Raw genomic sequence first — 15,451 nt, 5'->3', positions numbered from 1 at the left:
AGAAAGCCTCACCTGAAAGGAAACTTTCCTGTGGTCAACTCCAAACCACTTTATTACATTTGTTGCGTAGGATCTGAACCAAAAGAAACAAAGTCTTAGACGAGAAACAGACAAGTTAAATATGATATACTATCAGGGGAATTTTGAATAAACATATCTTTATCTGTCACTTACACTGTGGCATGTAACCAGAGTACTAGGAACCCAGCCAGCCAGCCTTCTCCCCCCCCGTGGTGCTGGCTAATGGGCTGGTCTGGTTTTGGCTCCCCTCGCGGGGCCCAGGGAGTAGGAGAAGCGGAATCCTGAGGTTTTAATGGAGGGCAGGCAGGATGCTTCAGGATCTTTTACACACATACACACACGCGCGCACATGCTCACACAAACACCTGCACAATGAAACCTAACACACATACTTACACAGATTTAGTCTCATGGTCTTCCACACTTGCACAGCCATTTTGGAGCACACTATTTCCATTTATCAAAAAGAAACCTACAGTACTTTTTAACTTTGACGTGACACATGAAACTCTGTGACAGCCATTGACCGTTGATGTCCGAGTCTTTCAATTAATTCCGTAATCACCAATGCCAATGATGGCTCTATTGGTAATCCACTGGAGCATGGCCTCTGCGTGAAGCTGTACCCTTCAGTGCGCTGCATCACCCTGGCATTGTAGCACTGCCAACCCTTGACTCGTGGGCGTCTTTGGGTCATTGGTTTCCATTCATTTAGCCGTGACAGGTCGTTAGTGAATGTCAGCATTTTGTTAATGATGTGATTTGATGTGTTGTGTGTATGAATAAAAGCACGTCATCTTTTGTCTCATGGCATTGTCAAGCTTCTGCCCACTGTGAGGTCCACACACATGCCAACACCGTAGCCACATTTTGCCATCTGTGTCTTTGTCTGTGCCAGATGCCTGTTGGTTTTGCCAGTCCCTTTTGATTATCCATTGAGGGAATAGTCGGTGAATAGTGTCCATCATTGAAGCGTGATGTTCTGGTCAAACTGATCCCCTGTGATAAAGAGTGTCCTTGTTTCCCATTGGAGCCCCACAGTGGGAGAAACAGGTAGTGAATGACTCGGTGCGATATCTGTCCTAATGTGGTTGCATTAGCATTTTCTCAATCACCAGCATTGGCAGATACTCAGTTACTCCAACTCAGCAAACTCTTACAAAAATGATGAACACAGATGAAAAGTTATAGCTTATAACAAGGGCCCAGAGTTTAACCTGGTTCAGTAACAACTCAGAGGCCTAAATATCTCTGTTTTTAATACATTTCCATTTCTGGAAATGTTTGAGTGTTATGGTAGTGATATAATACTCCTCATTTCTCTCCCTCTCCAGCCACGCGTCCCCCTGGCGGCTGTCACACGGATGAGTTCCAGTGTCGTATGGACGGTCTGTGCATCCCTATGCGCTGGCGCTGCGATGGAGACACAGATTGCATGGACCTGAGCGATGAGAAGAACTGTGAAGGTGTCACACACATGTGTGACCCCGCCGTCAAGTTTGGTTGTAGAGACTCTGGTAAGGAGACTGGGGGAATGTGGATGGTTGTGACACAGCAATAAGGAAGAAATTAGGGTAGTTTAAATGAAAGGGGGAAAGAATGGGAGATTTGCCTGTTGAAAAACATAAATGTAACAGTATTGAAATGGGGAGCTCAGAATTATCTGTTGGAGATGGACTGCATTTGGTTGTAGCTGTATTTTTGTTATTGTGGACTGTATCTGCCTGTAACTTCTGACCTTTGCCCTCTGACCTATCCCTAGCCCGCTGTATCAGTAAGGCCTGGGTGTGTGACGGGGACAGCGACTGTGAGGACAACTCAGACGAGGACAACTGTGAGGCGTTGGTGTGTAAGCTCTCCCACCATGTGTGTGCCAACGACTCCACCATCTGTCTGCCCGCTGAGAAGCTTTGTGACGGCACAGACGACTGCCCCGACGGCTCTGACGAGAAACTCTGTGGTAAGACCTGCTGCTACTAAAGACTACATTACCCAGGATGCACCGGGTGGTAGGACAGGGATCCCACCGCTGACACAAGTGCCAGAGTAAAACCGGGAATATTGCAAGTTGAGCTGTCGTGACTGTTTATGATGCCTGTTATGTCATTGTTGTGTATTCCGCATGAGAGAGAGCTCTAGAAGAGTGTTGGCCCAATGTTTTTGTTCAGTGTCACCTCCTCCCGTAACACCCATCCCTCTCTTTCCCTGCAGACCTGTGCTCGCTGGATAACGGCGACTGCAGCCATAACTGTACAGTAGCCCCCGGGGAGGGCGTGGTGTGTTCCTGCCCCCTGGGCATGGAGCTGGACTCCAACAACAAGACCTGTCAGATCCAGAGCTTCTGCGCCAAACACCTCAAGTGTAGCCAGCGCTGTGAGCAGGACAAGTTCAGTGTCAAGTGTTCCTGCTACGAGGGTTGGGAGCTGGAGCCTGACCAGGAGAACTGCAAGAGCACTGGTGAGGAGGGTGGTTTGGAGAAGATGTGGAGGGAGGAGAGGAGAGGGTGATGGGAGGCTTGGAGAGAAAGAGGGAATGGAAGAGCAGGGGAGGTTAAAGGGTGGGAGGAAGAAGAGAAGAAGAGGGGGATATGGTGGTTTGGAGTGAAATGGAAGAGAACGGAGAGATTCTAAGGATTATGAGAATGAAAGACTGGCACAGAGGGTGAGGTGTGTCAACATGAAGGATGTGGGGAGAGTCAAAGTGAGAGAGGGGATTGGGGTTTAGGATCCGCAAGGGAAGGAAAAGGAAACTACAGTACATTTCCAGGAAGTATTGTGGTTTTTGTTCAGGCGATAGAGAGAGCAAATGAGGTGAGTGAGTAGGAGAGAGAGGATGAGGCGTATTGGCAGGAAGCTGGGTGGTTTCAGTGGTCTCACCAAACTGTGACTGGGAGCTGATACCACCGCTCTGGACAATAAACAGAGGGTGGGAGAGGATAGGCCAGGAGGCAGGAGGCTAGAGGCGGTGTTCACATGAGGATGAGAAGAGAGCTGGAGGGGAGACAAGGGATTGAAGAACAGGAGGAGAGGGAGAGCAGAAAATCGAAAAGGGGACATGAGAATAGTTGGGGGGGGGGGCTTCTAGCTGTGAGAGTTGGATAGAGAGAAAGGCATTAGGGGATGAGTAGAGTAGAAGACTAACAACAAAGAAGAGGAGGTAGATTGAGGAAAGTTGGGGAACTTGTAAAGGGGAAAAGGAGGAGGGATAAATAAGAGGAAGGGATAGGGAAAACTCAATCAATGTAATGGAAGAAGAACACTGTTACCCACATACTCAAGGCTGTATCCTCCTCACAGAAACTAGCCACTGACTCAAATAAAGCTGCATATAATTCAGCCCTGCACCCACAGCGACACACACACACACACACACACACACACACACACACACACACACACACACACACACACACACACACACACACACACACACACACACACACACACACACACACACACACACACACACACACACACACACACAACACAACCATTCATCACACTGTCTGTCGTCCGGAGATAACTCTCCTCCATTTAATACATACAGGCTTTTAATTACCAGGGATTAGACAGGGTTCCTAACTACGTTCCTCTTTCATTTAGCCACATAGCACTGTGTGTGCGTCACACTACCATGGTTGTATTCAGGTTCCAAACAGCCAACGACTAATGGGTAGCCACAGTAGTGTTTAGTGACTGGATTTTAGTCATGACCAGGCAAACTGAAATAATGGAAGGCATTTACTGTTAAAGCTGTTAATTTCTACTTTGAATAAGTTGAAACCAGGACCCAACACCCTTATAATCAAGCCTTGGGAGGAAACATTCCTCGATTTACAGCTTTTTCTTACTACATTACCCAGGATGCACTGGGTGCAAAGTAGATGCAGGGATCCCACCGCTGCCACCAACAGGCACCAGTACATCACAATGATCATGTAATCTCCTGTCTTCACCTCAGATCCCTTCAAGCCCTTCATCATCTTCTCCAACCGTCATGAGATCCGTCGTATTGACCTGAACAAGGGAGAGTTCAGCGTGCTGGTGCCTGGTCTGAGGAACACCATCGCCCTGGACTTCCACCTCGCTGAGAATGCCCTCTACTGGACCGACGTGGTGGAGGACAAGATCTACCGCGGCAAACTGTCCGAGAACGGAGGTGAGTGTCTTTTACTATGCACACATAATCTATCCACTATCACATTCATGCACACTCACTATAGTGAAAGGTATGCTTTGGATTTCTCCACTCTTTACCTCTAGTTTGTATATAGTCATTGAGACCAACAGCACACTTCTTTGTCTTTAGTGGAGTACTCCAACTTCCATGATTTCCCAATTGCCTTCACAGTGGGGAATTCTGGGAATAGTAGTTGTACTCTGTTGTGCAGGCCTATAGCTGCTGTGGGGAAGCAGCTGGTAAATAACAAAGCAGATGGTCCAGCTCCATGCCGAAAGACAAAACAAATCAATCAAACCCACACTGTCACCTTCCAAACAGCCAAAGCCAATCCATCAAAACTAAACCGCTACCTTCAAAAATGCAAAACCAATCAATCAAAGACAGTCTATAGAGCAGACGAGGCCCATTCATTACAGTAGGGAAGCATAATGAGCGTGTGTGTGTGTGTGTGTGTCTACTCCAGTCAGGATAATGACTAATAATTAGGCCGTTCTCTCTGATTAGGGACCTGTAATGGAAAAATGAATGGGTGAGAGAGGGGGATGAAAAGAATAGTTTCTTCTCCTCGCTTATTTTATTTTCACTGGCGCCTCATGTCATGTTGTTTGCTTGGGCTCAAACGGGAGTAGAATGTATCCTGTCAGTCGTAGGCAGAGTCGTGGCTGTGTAGGTGGCATTCGATACGCTGGGGCTGCATTGGCATTAGAAACTGTCACTGTGTGATTGATATTCATGGTACTGGTTAGACACTTTGACAACTTTTAATGACAAAAATTGAATAGGTCTACAGAAAAGGGGAAATGATCACAGCAAAGCTTCACAATCAAATGAACCACAACCTCTCCCTCCCTCCCTGCTCCAGCTCTGACTAGTTTTGACGTGGTGATCCAGTATGGCCTGGCCACTCCAGAGGGTCTTGCGGTGGACTGGATAGCAGGGAACATCTACTGGGTGGAGAGTAACCTGGACCAGATAGAAGTGGCCAAGCTGGATGGAACCATGAGGACCACCCTGCTGGCTGGGGAGGTGGAGCACCCCCGCGCCATCGCCCTGGACCCCCGCTACGGGTGAGAACCAGGACACTGCTGGGAATGGGTTAGCCTGGTCCCAGATCTGCTGGTGCTGTATTGCTAACTCCTATGTTGGCAATGACCATAGGAGTTGGAAAGGCAGCACAAACCCATCTGGGACCAGGCTAGGAAGGAGTATACACACGGCCTAAAACTGAGTCTTGACTTCAGTCATTGGTTTTTGTTTTATTGGGTTTACTGGACCACATAGTTGAATTTGAAGTCTCCCCCCCCCCCCCTTATCTCTGTAGCATTCTGTTTTGGACGGACTGGGATGCCAGTATGCCAAGGATCGAGGCAGCTTCCATGAGTGGCGAGGGAAGGAGGACCATCCATAAGGAGACAGGAAATGGGGGCTGGCCCAACGGACTCACTGTAGACTACCTGGAGCTACGCATCCTGTGGATCGACGCCAGGTCAGAGAGAGGACATACAGTGTATATACACACACACATATATATATATATACAAAGGCTGTAATAAGTCACTGTATTGTGTTGTCTTCCATCCATCCTCCAGGTCTGATGCTATTTACTCAGCCAAATACGATGGTTCCGGCCTGATCGAGGTGCTGAGGGGACACGAATATCTGTCGCACCCATTCGCAGTCACTATGTACGGGGGAGAGGTTTACTGGACGGACTGGAGGACCAACACGCTGGCCAAGGCTAATAAGTGGACCGGTAACAACGTAACCGTGGTCCAGAGAACCAACACACAACCTTTTGACCTGCAGGTCTACCATCCTTCCAGACAGCCCCAAGGTAAGAAACACACACACACACACACACACACACACACACACACACACACACACACACACACACACACACACACACACACACACACACACACACCTGCTAACAAACTTGGTGTTTAAAAGAGGTTAGCTACTTTGAATTGACCTAGCCAGGCCTTACCTTGAATGATCTTGTGTGTTAATGAGTGCCTATTCATAAGGCTTGGCCATCCTGCTGCCATTACTCTCTAGAGAGAAACCACAGTGTCCCGAGTCACAGAGTGGCCACTTTGATTGACAGCTTCTCTAAGTCCATGTGTCATTCAGGAGTGTAGTGGCATCTGGCCTCCCCTGTCACAACCGCTCACCTCAAAATGGCCACGCTCAGAAAACCATCCATTTATGGATGAGACAGATAGGCCTGCTGCCTGAGTGGTAAGAGCGGTTTATATGCACATACTGGATGATTGTAATTGATATTTTCCTCCCTCCTTCCCTCTCCTTCTCTCTTCCCCTCGCTTATCCTTTCCTCACATTTTCCTTCTCTCTTTCTCCTCGTCTCTCGCATTCCATTTCGCCCTCTTATCGCTTCTCTACCAATTCCTTTTCCCCCTCTCATTCGCTCTCCCTCCCCTTCTCTTCTCATGTCTTTCTCTACCACCCTCCATTTTCCTTGTGCTTACGCTCTACCTCTTTCTCTCTTTACCACTGTCTCTATCCCCACTCTCTCGCTCTTTCTCTCCACAGCTCCTAATCCGTGTGCAGCTAACAATGGCATAGGTCCCTGTTCTCACCTGTGTCTCATCAACTACAACCAGACCTTCTCCTGTGCCTGCCCTCATCTCATGAAGCTGGGAGCCGACAAACACACTTGCTATGGTAAACACACCTTAACACACGCGCACGTACACACACACACAATCAATCCTACACCTGGAACAGCAAGGACAAACAAAACAGCTGCTCCTACACACACACACACACACACACACACACACACACACACACACACACACACACACACACACACACACACATACACGTCTCTTCTACCCCCCCACACACACTTCCTCCTCCCCTGAGCTGGTAGATTGTCTCCTTCTCTGTGCTTGGCTTGGCAGAGAGGTGGACTTGCTGAGAGTGACACAGTGGGATTCGTGGTGTGTGTGTGAGTGATGATTCAGAGACAGGTCTCTTCTCCAGTACCCACGTACAGAGGTTTATTCTAACCACAGGGGGTCCAGTGGGAACAAACATCCCTCATGAGTGGGATCACTCCACTCTACTGATCCCCCCCCCCCCCCCCCCCCCCCAGCCATGGCTTTGTGTCACAGTCCACAAACACACAGGATTATCTCCTGGATTCTGTCACTTGTGACGCCAAGAGAGTTTGAGGGGTTTAGGCCTTGTCTCTAAAGTGAAAGGGTGTGTGTGCGTGAATCTGTGTAAGCGTGTGTTTAGTATTCAGGGGAGCAGTTTCTATTATCTGTGGCGTAAAGGAATGGAGAGGCCCACTGTTTAAGGCTGGCATCAGCCACAACTCTCCATCATTCACTACCTAGAGTATACACACATGCCTGGGCTATCTGATCTAGACAGGCTGAGAAGAGCCAAGTACAATCAGTTAACATACACTCCTCACTCCTAGTCTGCTTGTTATTGTGGGGGATTGTATTAAGTGGACTCTTAAGTGGCAAAGACATTTCACACAACCACACACGCATACTCGCGAGCACGCGCGTGCGTGCGTGCACACACGCCATCACAATTGAACCCCTTTTCTTCCAGTCAGTCCCCGCTGTATGTCCGTTCGATCGGATCGAAGCCATACATATTCACCATAACTCCCCAAACCCACCCCTCCCTAACTCCCCTCTCCTCCCTCCTTAATATGTCATGTCCTTCTCTCCCTCTCCAGAGTCCCGTCAGTTCCTGCTGTATGCCCGTCAGATAGAGATCAGGGGAGTGGACATAGACAACCCCTACTATAACTACATCATCTCCTTCACGGTGCCAGACATAGACAACGTGACCGTGGTGGACTATGATGCCGTGGAGCACCGGATCTACTGGTCAGACGTCCGAACCCAGACCATCAAGAGAGCCTTCATCAACGGCACCGGAGTGGAGACCGTGGTGTCTGCTGGTAGGGAATTTACTGTTGGAATATCTGCCCTGCTTTGGTTGAAATAGTCAAATAGCTAGTTCATACAGAATGAATGAATGAATGAATGAATGAATGAATGAGTCAATCTATGAGTCCAAAAATCTGTAATTTAATTAGTTAGCATTGAGGGGTCGTTCATTCATATTAGAAACCTACATATTTGTGGGTCTCCTTGTTCGAAGACTGCGTACAGGGTAAGGAAACGCATGTCATTTAATGAACATTTTTAAATTTTTGCGTTGTCTCTTGGATAACTTTGTCTTCCCCTAGACCTGCCCAACGCTCATGGTCTGGCAGTAGACTGGGTGTCTAGGAACCTGTTCTGGACCAGCTATGATGCCAATAAGAAGCAGATCAATGTGGCCAGACTGGATGGATCATTTAAGAACGCTGTCATCCAGGGCCTGGATAAACCTCACTGTCTGGTGCTGCACCCCATACTGGGGTAGGTAGAACAGAAACACATGATAAAGCTGTTTCACTGAGATCAATGCAGCGTTAAGAAATGGCTGCCAGACACCCTACTGCTTTCACCTCTAACACACACACACACACCGAGACCGTCTGACTGTCAGGCAGGCTCCCCACAGCTAGAAGTCTGCCATGATAGGCAGGGTCGTTTAGATCGTGGCTGACCTCGAGCAAAGAGCAGCCAGCTCTCCCGCTCTAGAAGGGACTCCAATTCCTCTCTCATCTCTCCCTTTTCATCTATCCCTTGTTATCTCTCTTTCCTCTTTCTCAACAGATGGCTTCTGTGCTGAAAGCCATACATTATTTATACACTGTCACACCCTGGCCGATCTCTGTGTCTCAATTTCTCTCTCTCTCTCTCACTCTCTCTCTCTCGCTCGCTCTCTCGCTCTCTCACTCTCTCACCTCAATTTACTTCCCTCTAAAACTTTTTTCTGTTTTTCTCTCTTTCTCTGTCTTTTGGTCTTTAAAGAGACAAAAGCTCAGCAGGCATACATCCGCTCCTAAGATCACTAACAGACATTTATTGTGTTTGTGTTTGTATCTCTGAGTGTGTGTGTGTGAGTAAGAGTGCTCTTCTTTGTCTGAGTGTGTTTGTGAGTATGTGTGGGGCGGATGCAGAGGGGATATTATCTTTGAGAATGCCTCTGCCTTTTTTGTCCTTTCTCTGTTTTCTGAGAGACTTACTTAAGCTGAGGAATGTTTCCGATCTGGGCTTAGCTGCTGGCATGGGGGAAAAACCAGAAGCAGATGCTGAAGCTGTCTCCTCTTTCACACACACACACACACACACACACACACACACACACACACACACACACACACACACACACACACACACACACACACACACACACACACACACACACACACACACACACACACACACACACACACACACACACACAGCCTATAATGAGTCCAGGAGAGGAGGGGGCTGGGAAAAGGGGGGTAAGGGGAGAGACTGGGACGTTTAAATTGTTTGCAGGAACTGTATTCAAACGCATGATACCTAAACAGATGCAGGGTGTGGTGGAAGTGGAGGGGGGGTTAAGTACCTCCTTGATTGAAATAGAGTGACACACATGCTAAAGCAATCACAAATGCACATGAATTGCCCTATATTTTTTAGACAGGCATCACATCCAAGTGTGTGTGTGCTGTCTTTGATTGCATACATTTTTCTTGTTTTTTACAATAAACAGAAACATAAATAGACAAAAGCAATAGACAAAAGGCTTTTGATAAAGTACAACTGGAATTTATATACTATATACGATGCATTCGGAAAGTATTCAGACCATTTGACTTTTTCCACATTTATTTATTTTTCCTTATTCTAAAAAGGATTCAATAGTTTTTCCCCCCTAATGAATCGACACACAATACCCCATAATGACAAAGCAAAACCAGGTTTAGAAATTTGTGCAAATTTAAAATAAAACACTTAACTGAAATATCACATTAACATAAGTATTCAGACCCTTGTACTTTGTTGAAGATCCTTTGGCAGCGATTACAGCCTCGAGTCTTCTCGGGTATGACGCTACAAGCTGGGCACACCTGTATTTCTCCCGTTCTTATTTGTAGATCCTCTCAAGCTCTGTCGGGTTGGATAGGGAGTGTCGCTGCACAGCTATATTCAGGTCTCTACAGAGATGTTCGATCGGGTTCAAGTCCGGGCTCTGGCTGGGCCACTCAAGGACATTCAGAGACTTGTCCTGAAGCCACTCCTGTGCTGTCTTGGCTGTGTGCTTAGGGTCATTGTCCTGTTGGAAGGTGAAGCTTCACCCCAGTCTGAGGTCCTGAGCGTTCTGGAGTAGGTTTTTATCAAGGAGCTGGACTTTGCTCCGTTCATCTTTCCCTCGATCCTGACTAGTCTCCCAGTCCCTGCCGCTGAAAAACATCCCAACAGCATGATGCTGCCACCACTATGCTTCACCGTAGAGATGGTGCCAGGTTTCCTCCAGACGTGACACTTGGCATTAAGGCCAAAGAGTTCAATCAAACTCCAGATGGGATGTCATGTGCCTTTTACCCGAGGAGTGTCTTTCGTCTGGCCACTCTACCATAAAAACCTGATTGGTGGAGTGCTGCAGAGATGGGAGAATCTTCCAGAAGAACAACCATCTCCACAGAGGAACTCTAGAGCTCTGTCAGAGTGACCATCGGGTTCTTGGTCCATTTTTTGTTTAATCCACCAGAAAAGACAGAACAAATATTACAAAAAAATTATGGTTAAACTCAAATATACTAATTTCTAAAATAATATTTATATATATAGTGGTTATGTAACACATGCAGCTAACAAAAATATATGGAAATGTCTGCTCAAATCAAAGTTACAACCAACTAATTGCAGCATTACCGCAAAAATGGAAGAGGTGTTAAGTTCATGTTTTAAGTATCCCTATATTTCTGTTATTACGGGGCTATCACTCAGTCAAGAGTGAGCATGCGCAGGAAGTCTTGTCGTTGTTGGACCTAGCCTGGAGTGTAATGGCTACCTTGTAGTGTGTTCATATAGTAGAGTAAACTTTGTTAAACTGGAACCTTGTCGTTGTGTCATTTCGAGTTAACATTGGTAGCAGAGGATGGCTTCTAACTACAACGTGCCACCTCGCTTCGACGAGAAGAGGTCGTACGAAAGTTGGAAAAATGAACTGGGAATCTGGACACGCGTTACTAATCTGGACGCGAAAAAGCAAGCACTTGCGGTGGTATTATCGCTCGAGGGAAGAGCGAGAGATACAGCACTGGAAATATCCGTTGAGGATTTGAACAAGGATGACGGTATGGGAACTTTGATCACAGCACTGGATTCTGTATTTCTCAAAGAAGAGAATGACCGTGCCTACGAGGCATATTCAAACTTTGACAGTGTTACGAGAGATATTTCGGTTGCAATGGCAGACTACATCATTGATTTCGAACAGAGGTACAATAGAATGCGCAAGTACGACATGGTTCTCCCAGATGCAGTGTTAGGGTTCAAGTTGCTAGACACTGCTTGTCTAGATGGTAGGGAGAAACAGTTGGCTTTGACTGCTTGTACTGTGCTGACTTTTGCATCTATGAAGTCGGCACTAAAAAGAATATTTGGTGAGAAGACGTCTGTCGCGCCAATAACAGATGGAATGCAAGTGAGTGACGCAGCATATTACACCGAGCAGCACAGAAAAGGCGCCAACAAGTCACATTCTCAAGACAACCAGAAGAGGGCGCCATTTCCCGGCACAAATCCACTGGACAAATATGGAAGGAGATCGAAATGTGCAATTTGTCAAAGCACTTACCATTGGGTTAAAGACTGTCCTCATAAAAATGAACAAGTTAAACTAACAGAGGAAAATGTAAACACAGAGATAGAGCAGTGTAACATTACACTGTTTTCAAATGAATCTGCTTCTGATACTGAGATTTTTATAGTTGAATCCTTAGGATCTGCTGTGATTGATACTGCATGTACACGGACAGTGTGTGGTGCAAAATGGCTTGATAGCTATGTCAGTGAACTAAATATGAAAGAAGTACAAAATATGATTGACACACCAAGCAACAGAGCTTTCAAATTTGGAGACGGGAGAATTGTCCATTCTACCAAGAGAGTTAAGATACCAGCAAAAATTGGTCAGACTAAGTGTCACATTGAAACAGAGGTGGTCCCTACAGATATCCCCTTACTATTAAGCAAAGCTTCCCTCAAGAAGGCAGAGGCTGTACTAGACATAAAAAATGACAAGGCAGTGATGTTTAAACAACCAGTGACTCTTGAACTTACTACCTCAGGCCACTATTGTGTAAACATTTTAGACAAAGACATCACACAGAGTCCATGCAAAAATGAGATTCTGACTGACACAGAGCACATGAAGATTCTGACAGTCACAGAGAACATGAGCACTAAAGAAAAACACAAAGTATTGTTAAAGCTTTACAAACAGTTTGGACATGATACAGTTAACAGACATCAGAAGTTACTCAGCAGTTCAGGGAATAATGATGATGAGAAGTACGAAACTGGAAACAAAGTGTACTACAAACGAGTTGACTGTCAAGAGTGGAAAGGACCGGGAGTAGTCATTGGTCAAGATGGTGTGGTGATATTTGTGAGGCACGGAGGCATGATTGTCAGGGTGCATCACTCAAGATTGCGGAAAGTAAATGATCAACAAGATAGAGGGGCTGTTGCTGAGAATCAGTCTCCTAATGAAAATGACAAAAAGGACACAGTAACAGACACAAACCTACCAGATGTCGCATCCGATGATATGGACACCGAAACTAACACAGGAAATGGAGCAGAGACCTTCAACCATGCCACAGGTAATACTGTTGAGCGTTCAAATGAGGAAAACATTCAACAGCCACATGTGTTAAGAGAACATGGTTGTTCCAATCTGAAAACTGGACAAACTGTTAAATACACGGACAGAGAAAGTGGTATTCCACATACAGCAACCGTCATTGGACGAGCAGGAAAAGCAAAACACAAGAACTGGTACAACTTGCAGTACTCTGAACCAGCTACACTTTCTGGTACAACAGGGTCAGCTGACCTGCCACTTGTAGATAATATCAGAATTGAACCAATGGAAAATCGAGAAAAACAATGACATTCAAAATGATGATGTACTTGAAACAAAGGACGTGTCATTTGACTCAGCTAAGCTAGATGAGCTCAGTAATTGGAGGAAAAATGGAGTGTTTGAGGAAGTCAAAGACATTGGCCAAAAGTGCGTCTCAACAAGGTGGGTGTGTACCCTTAAAGAATCCTTAACTGGAATAGTGCCCAAAGCACGTCTAGTGGCTAGAGGTTTTGAGGAGCTGGCTGCTAAAGAACTCCCAAAAGACTCACCGACATGCGCCTCAGAGTCACTCAGATTGCTGATGTCAGTGATCTGCCAGAAAAAATGGAAACTTAATTCCATAGACATCAAATCTGGATTTTTGCAGGGAACAGAGCTGTCAAGGGACATTCACATCCGACCTCCGCCCGAAGCTAAAAGCGAAGGAACACTGTGGAAAATAAAAAAGTGTGTGTATGGACTGGCAGATGGATCACTCTACTGGTACAACAAAGTCAAGGCAACAATGCTGAATACAGGTGGAAAAATGTCACAAGTGGATCCTGCAGTCTTCTATTGGCTTGATCAAGACTGCAATGTGACTGGAGTACTTGCCTGTCATGTTGATGACTTTATCTGGGGTGGCTCACAGACCTTTGATTCAACTGTGATTCCACACCTCAAAGCTGTTTTCTAGGTTGGCCGTGAGGAGCATGATCATTTTTGTTATGTTGGCATAGAGTTTATTACAGTTGATGGAAAAATACTGATGCAACAGGAGAGCTATATCAAGAATCTTCAACCTATCCACATGGATTCTTCAAGAGCCGTACAAAGGAATTCCCCTCTGTGGAATTGAAGATGGTCAATTGAGGTCAAAGATGGGACAAATTTTATGGGCTGCGAGACAGAGTAGACCTGGTTTGATGGTTGCAACTTGGCATCTAACACAAAACACGCTACTGTACAAACCATTCATGAGGCAAACAAAGTTGTTCGTAAACTGAAATCACAACAAGTGACTTTTAAGTTTCAGCATGTTGGAAAAGATGACTCTTTGAAACTAGTTGTCTTCCATGATGCTTCGCTAGGTTATCACTGGTGGGACAAAACGGCACTTCCTACCTGTAGTTTGTGTCACTGACAACTACTCATTAGTTGATGCTGTGAAGTCAACCAAGTCTGTCACAGAGAAAAGACTTTGAGATTAGCAGCATCAAGGAATTTATTCAAGCACAGAGAATCCAGCGGATTCTGTGGTCGACCACAAAGGAACAGCTTGCTGACTGTCTGACTAAAAAAGGAGCATCCGGTCTTGTGCTCCTACAGGCTCTCGCTCCTACAGGCTCTCAGTAATGGAAAGTGGCAGCTTGAGTAATACAAATAAGAACTGTCACACAACCCATTTGTAATGGGGATCTTGAATAATACTTGGACATTTAACTATGTTGTTGATGTTTTATTTGTCTTTAAAGAAAAGGGGGAGATTGTTAAGTTCATGTTTTAAGTATCCCTATATTTCTGTTATTACGGGGCTATCACTCAGTCAAGAGTGCGCATGCGCAGGAAGTCTTGTCGTTGTTGGACCTAGCCTGGAGTGTAATGGCTACCTTGTAGTGTGTTCATATAGTATAGTAAACTTTGTTAAACTGGAACCTTGTCGTTGTGTCATTTCGAGTTAAGAGGCAAGTGGAAGGGGGAAAAAGTAAGGAACTTGTCTGTTGGCCCTGCATTAAAGACTAAAATTGGTTAAAGAAAATGGTGATAAATATAAGTCTACCAGTTTCATTTAAGGACCAAAAAATGTACAGCTGTGCCAAATAGATTCCATGGCACATGAACTGATACACAAAACGACGTTTGAGTTTTTCAATTTAAATTATTATACAAAATTCTTGCAACCAATAGAATGTTATATGGGGGATACAACCATCCCAGCTCTGCAGATTTTGCTGCGAAGAGACAATCATTAGATCATTTGTTTTGGTACTGTCCAAAGCTTGTTTTTGGTCGCAGGTTCAGGAATGTCTGAAGAATTACAATATTTACCTGGAGCTGTGATGTAAAAAGTCATAGTCAATCGATCAGTAATATAATAATACTCGTAGCAAAAATGTTTCTTTTTAATTTACATTCTGTAGGAACTATGAGAATAGAAAGGTTCAGAACTTTTGTGAAACGTCACAGCACAGTTGAGATGGCGAACAGATGGGAGGGGTTGAGTGGAGCTGAA

At 45.6% G+C, this 15,451-nt stretch overlaps 1 protein-coding gene across 1 annotated transcript in view; it reads left to right on the top strand.

The window, feature by feature from the left end:
* The window catches only part of LOC120021297 (low-density lipoprotein receptor-related protein 1-like), a 191,575-nt gene that overhangs the window by 118,658 nt on the left and 57,466 nt on the right, over nt 1–15,451 (top strand). Inside the window, exons 23-32 of the mRNA XM_038964998.1 lie at nt 1,356–1,538; nt 1,784–1,981; nt 2,233–2,478; nt 3,982–4,179; nt 5,066–5,270; nt 5,525–5,689; nt 5,793–6,037; nt 6,760–6,891; nt 7,931–8,158; nt 8,450–8,624. Of these exons, the coding sequence (XP_038820926.1) occupies nt 1,356–1,538; nt 1,784–1,981; nt 2,233–2,478; nt 3,982–4,179; nt 5,066–5,270; nt 5,525–5,689; nt 5,793–6,037; nt 6,760–6,891; nt 7,931–8,158; nt 8,450–8,624 (1,975 nt within the window). The remainder of the gene's footprint in view (nt 1–1,355; nt 1,539–1,783; nt 1,982–2,232; nt 2,479–3,981; nt 4,180–5,065; nt 5,271–5,524; nt 5,690–5,792; nt 6,038–6,759; nt 6,892–7,930; nt 8,159–8,449; nt 8,625–15,451) is intronic.

This window comes from Salvelinus namaycush, chromosome 2 (assembly GCF_016432855.1).
Source record: "Salvelinus namaycush isolate Seneca chromosome 2, SaNama_1.0, whole genome shotgun sequence".
NCBI classification, from domain to species: Eukaryota; Metazoa; Chordata; class Actinopteri; order Salmoniformes; family Salmonidae; genus Salvelinus; species Salvelinus namaycush.
The sequence above is the reverse complement of the archived record's forward strand: the minus strand, read 5'-3'. Positions and strand labels throughout refer to the sequence as shown.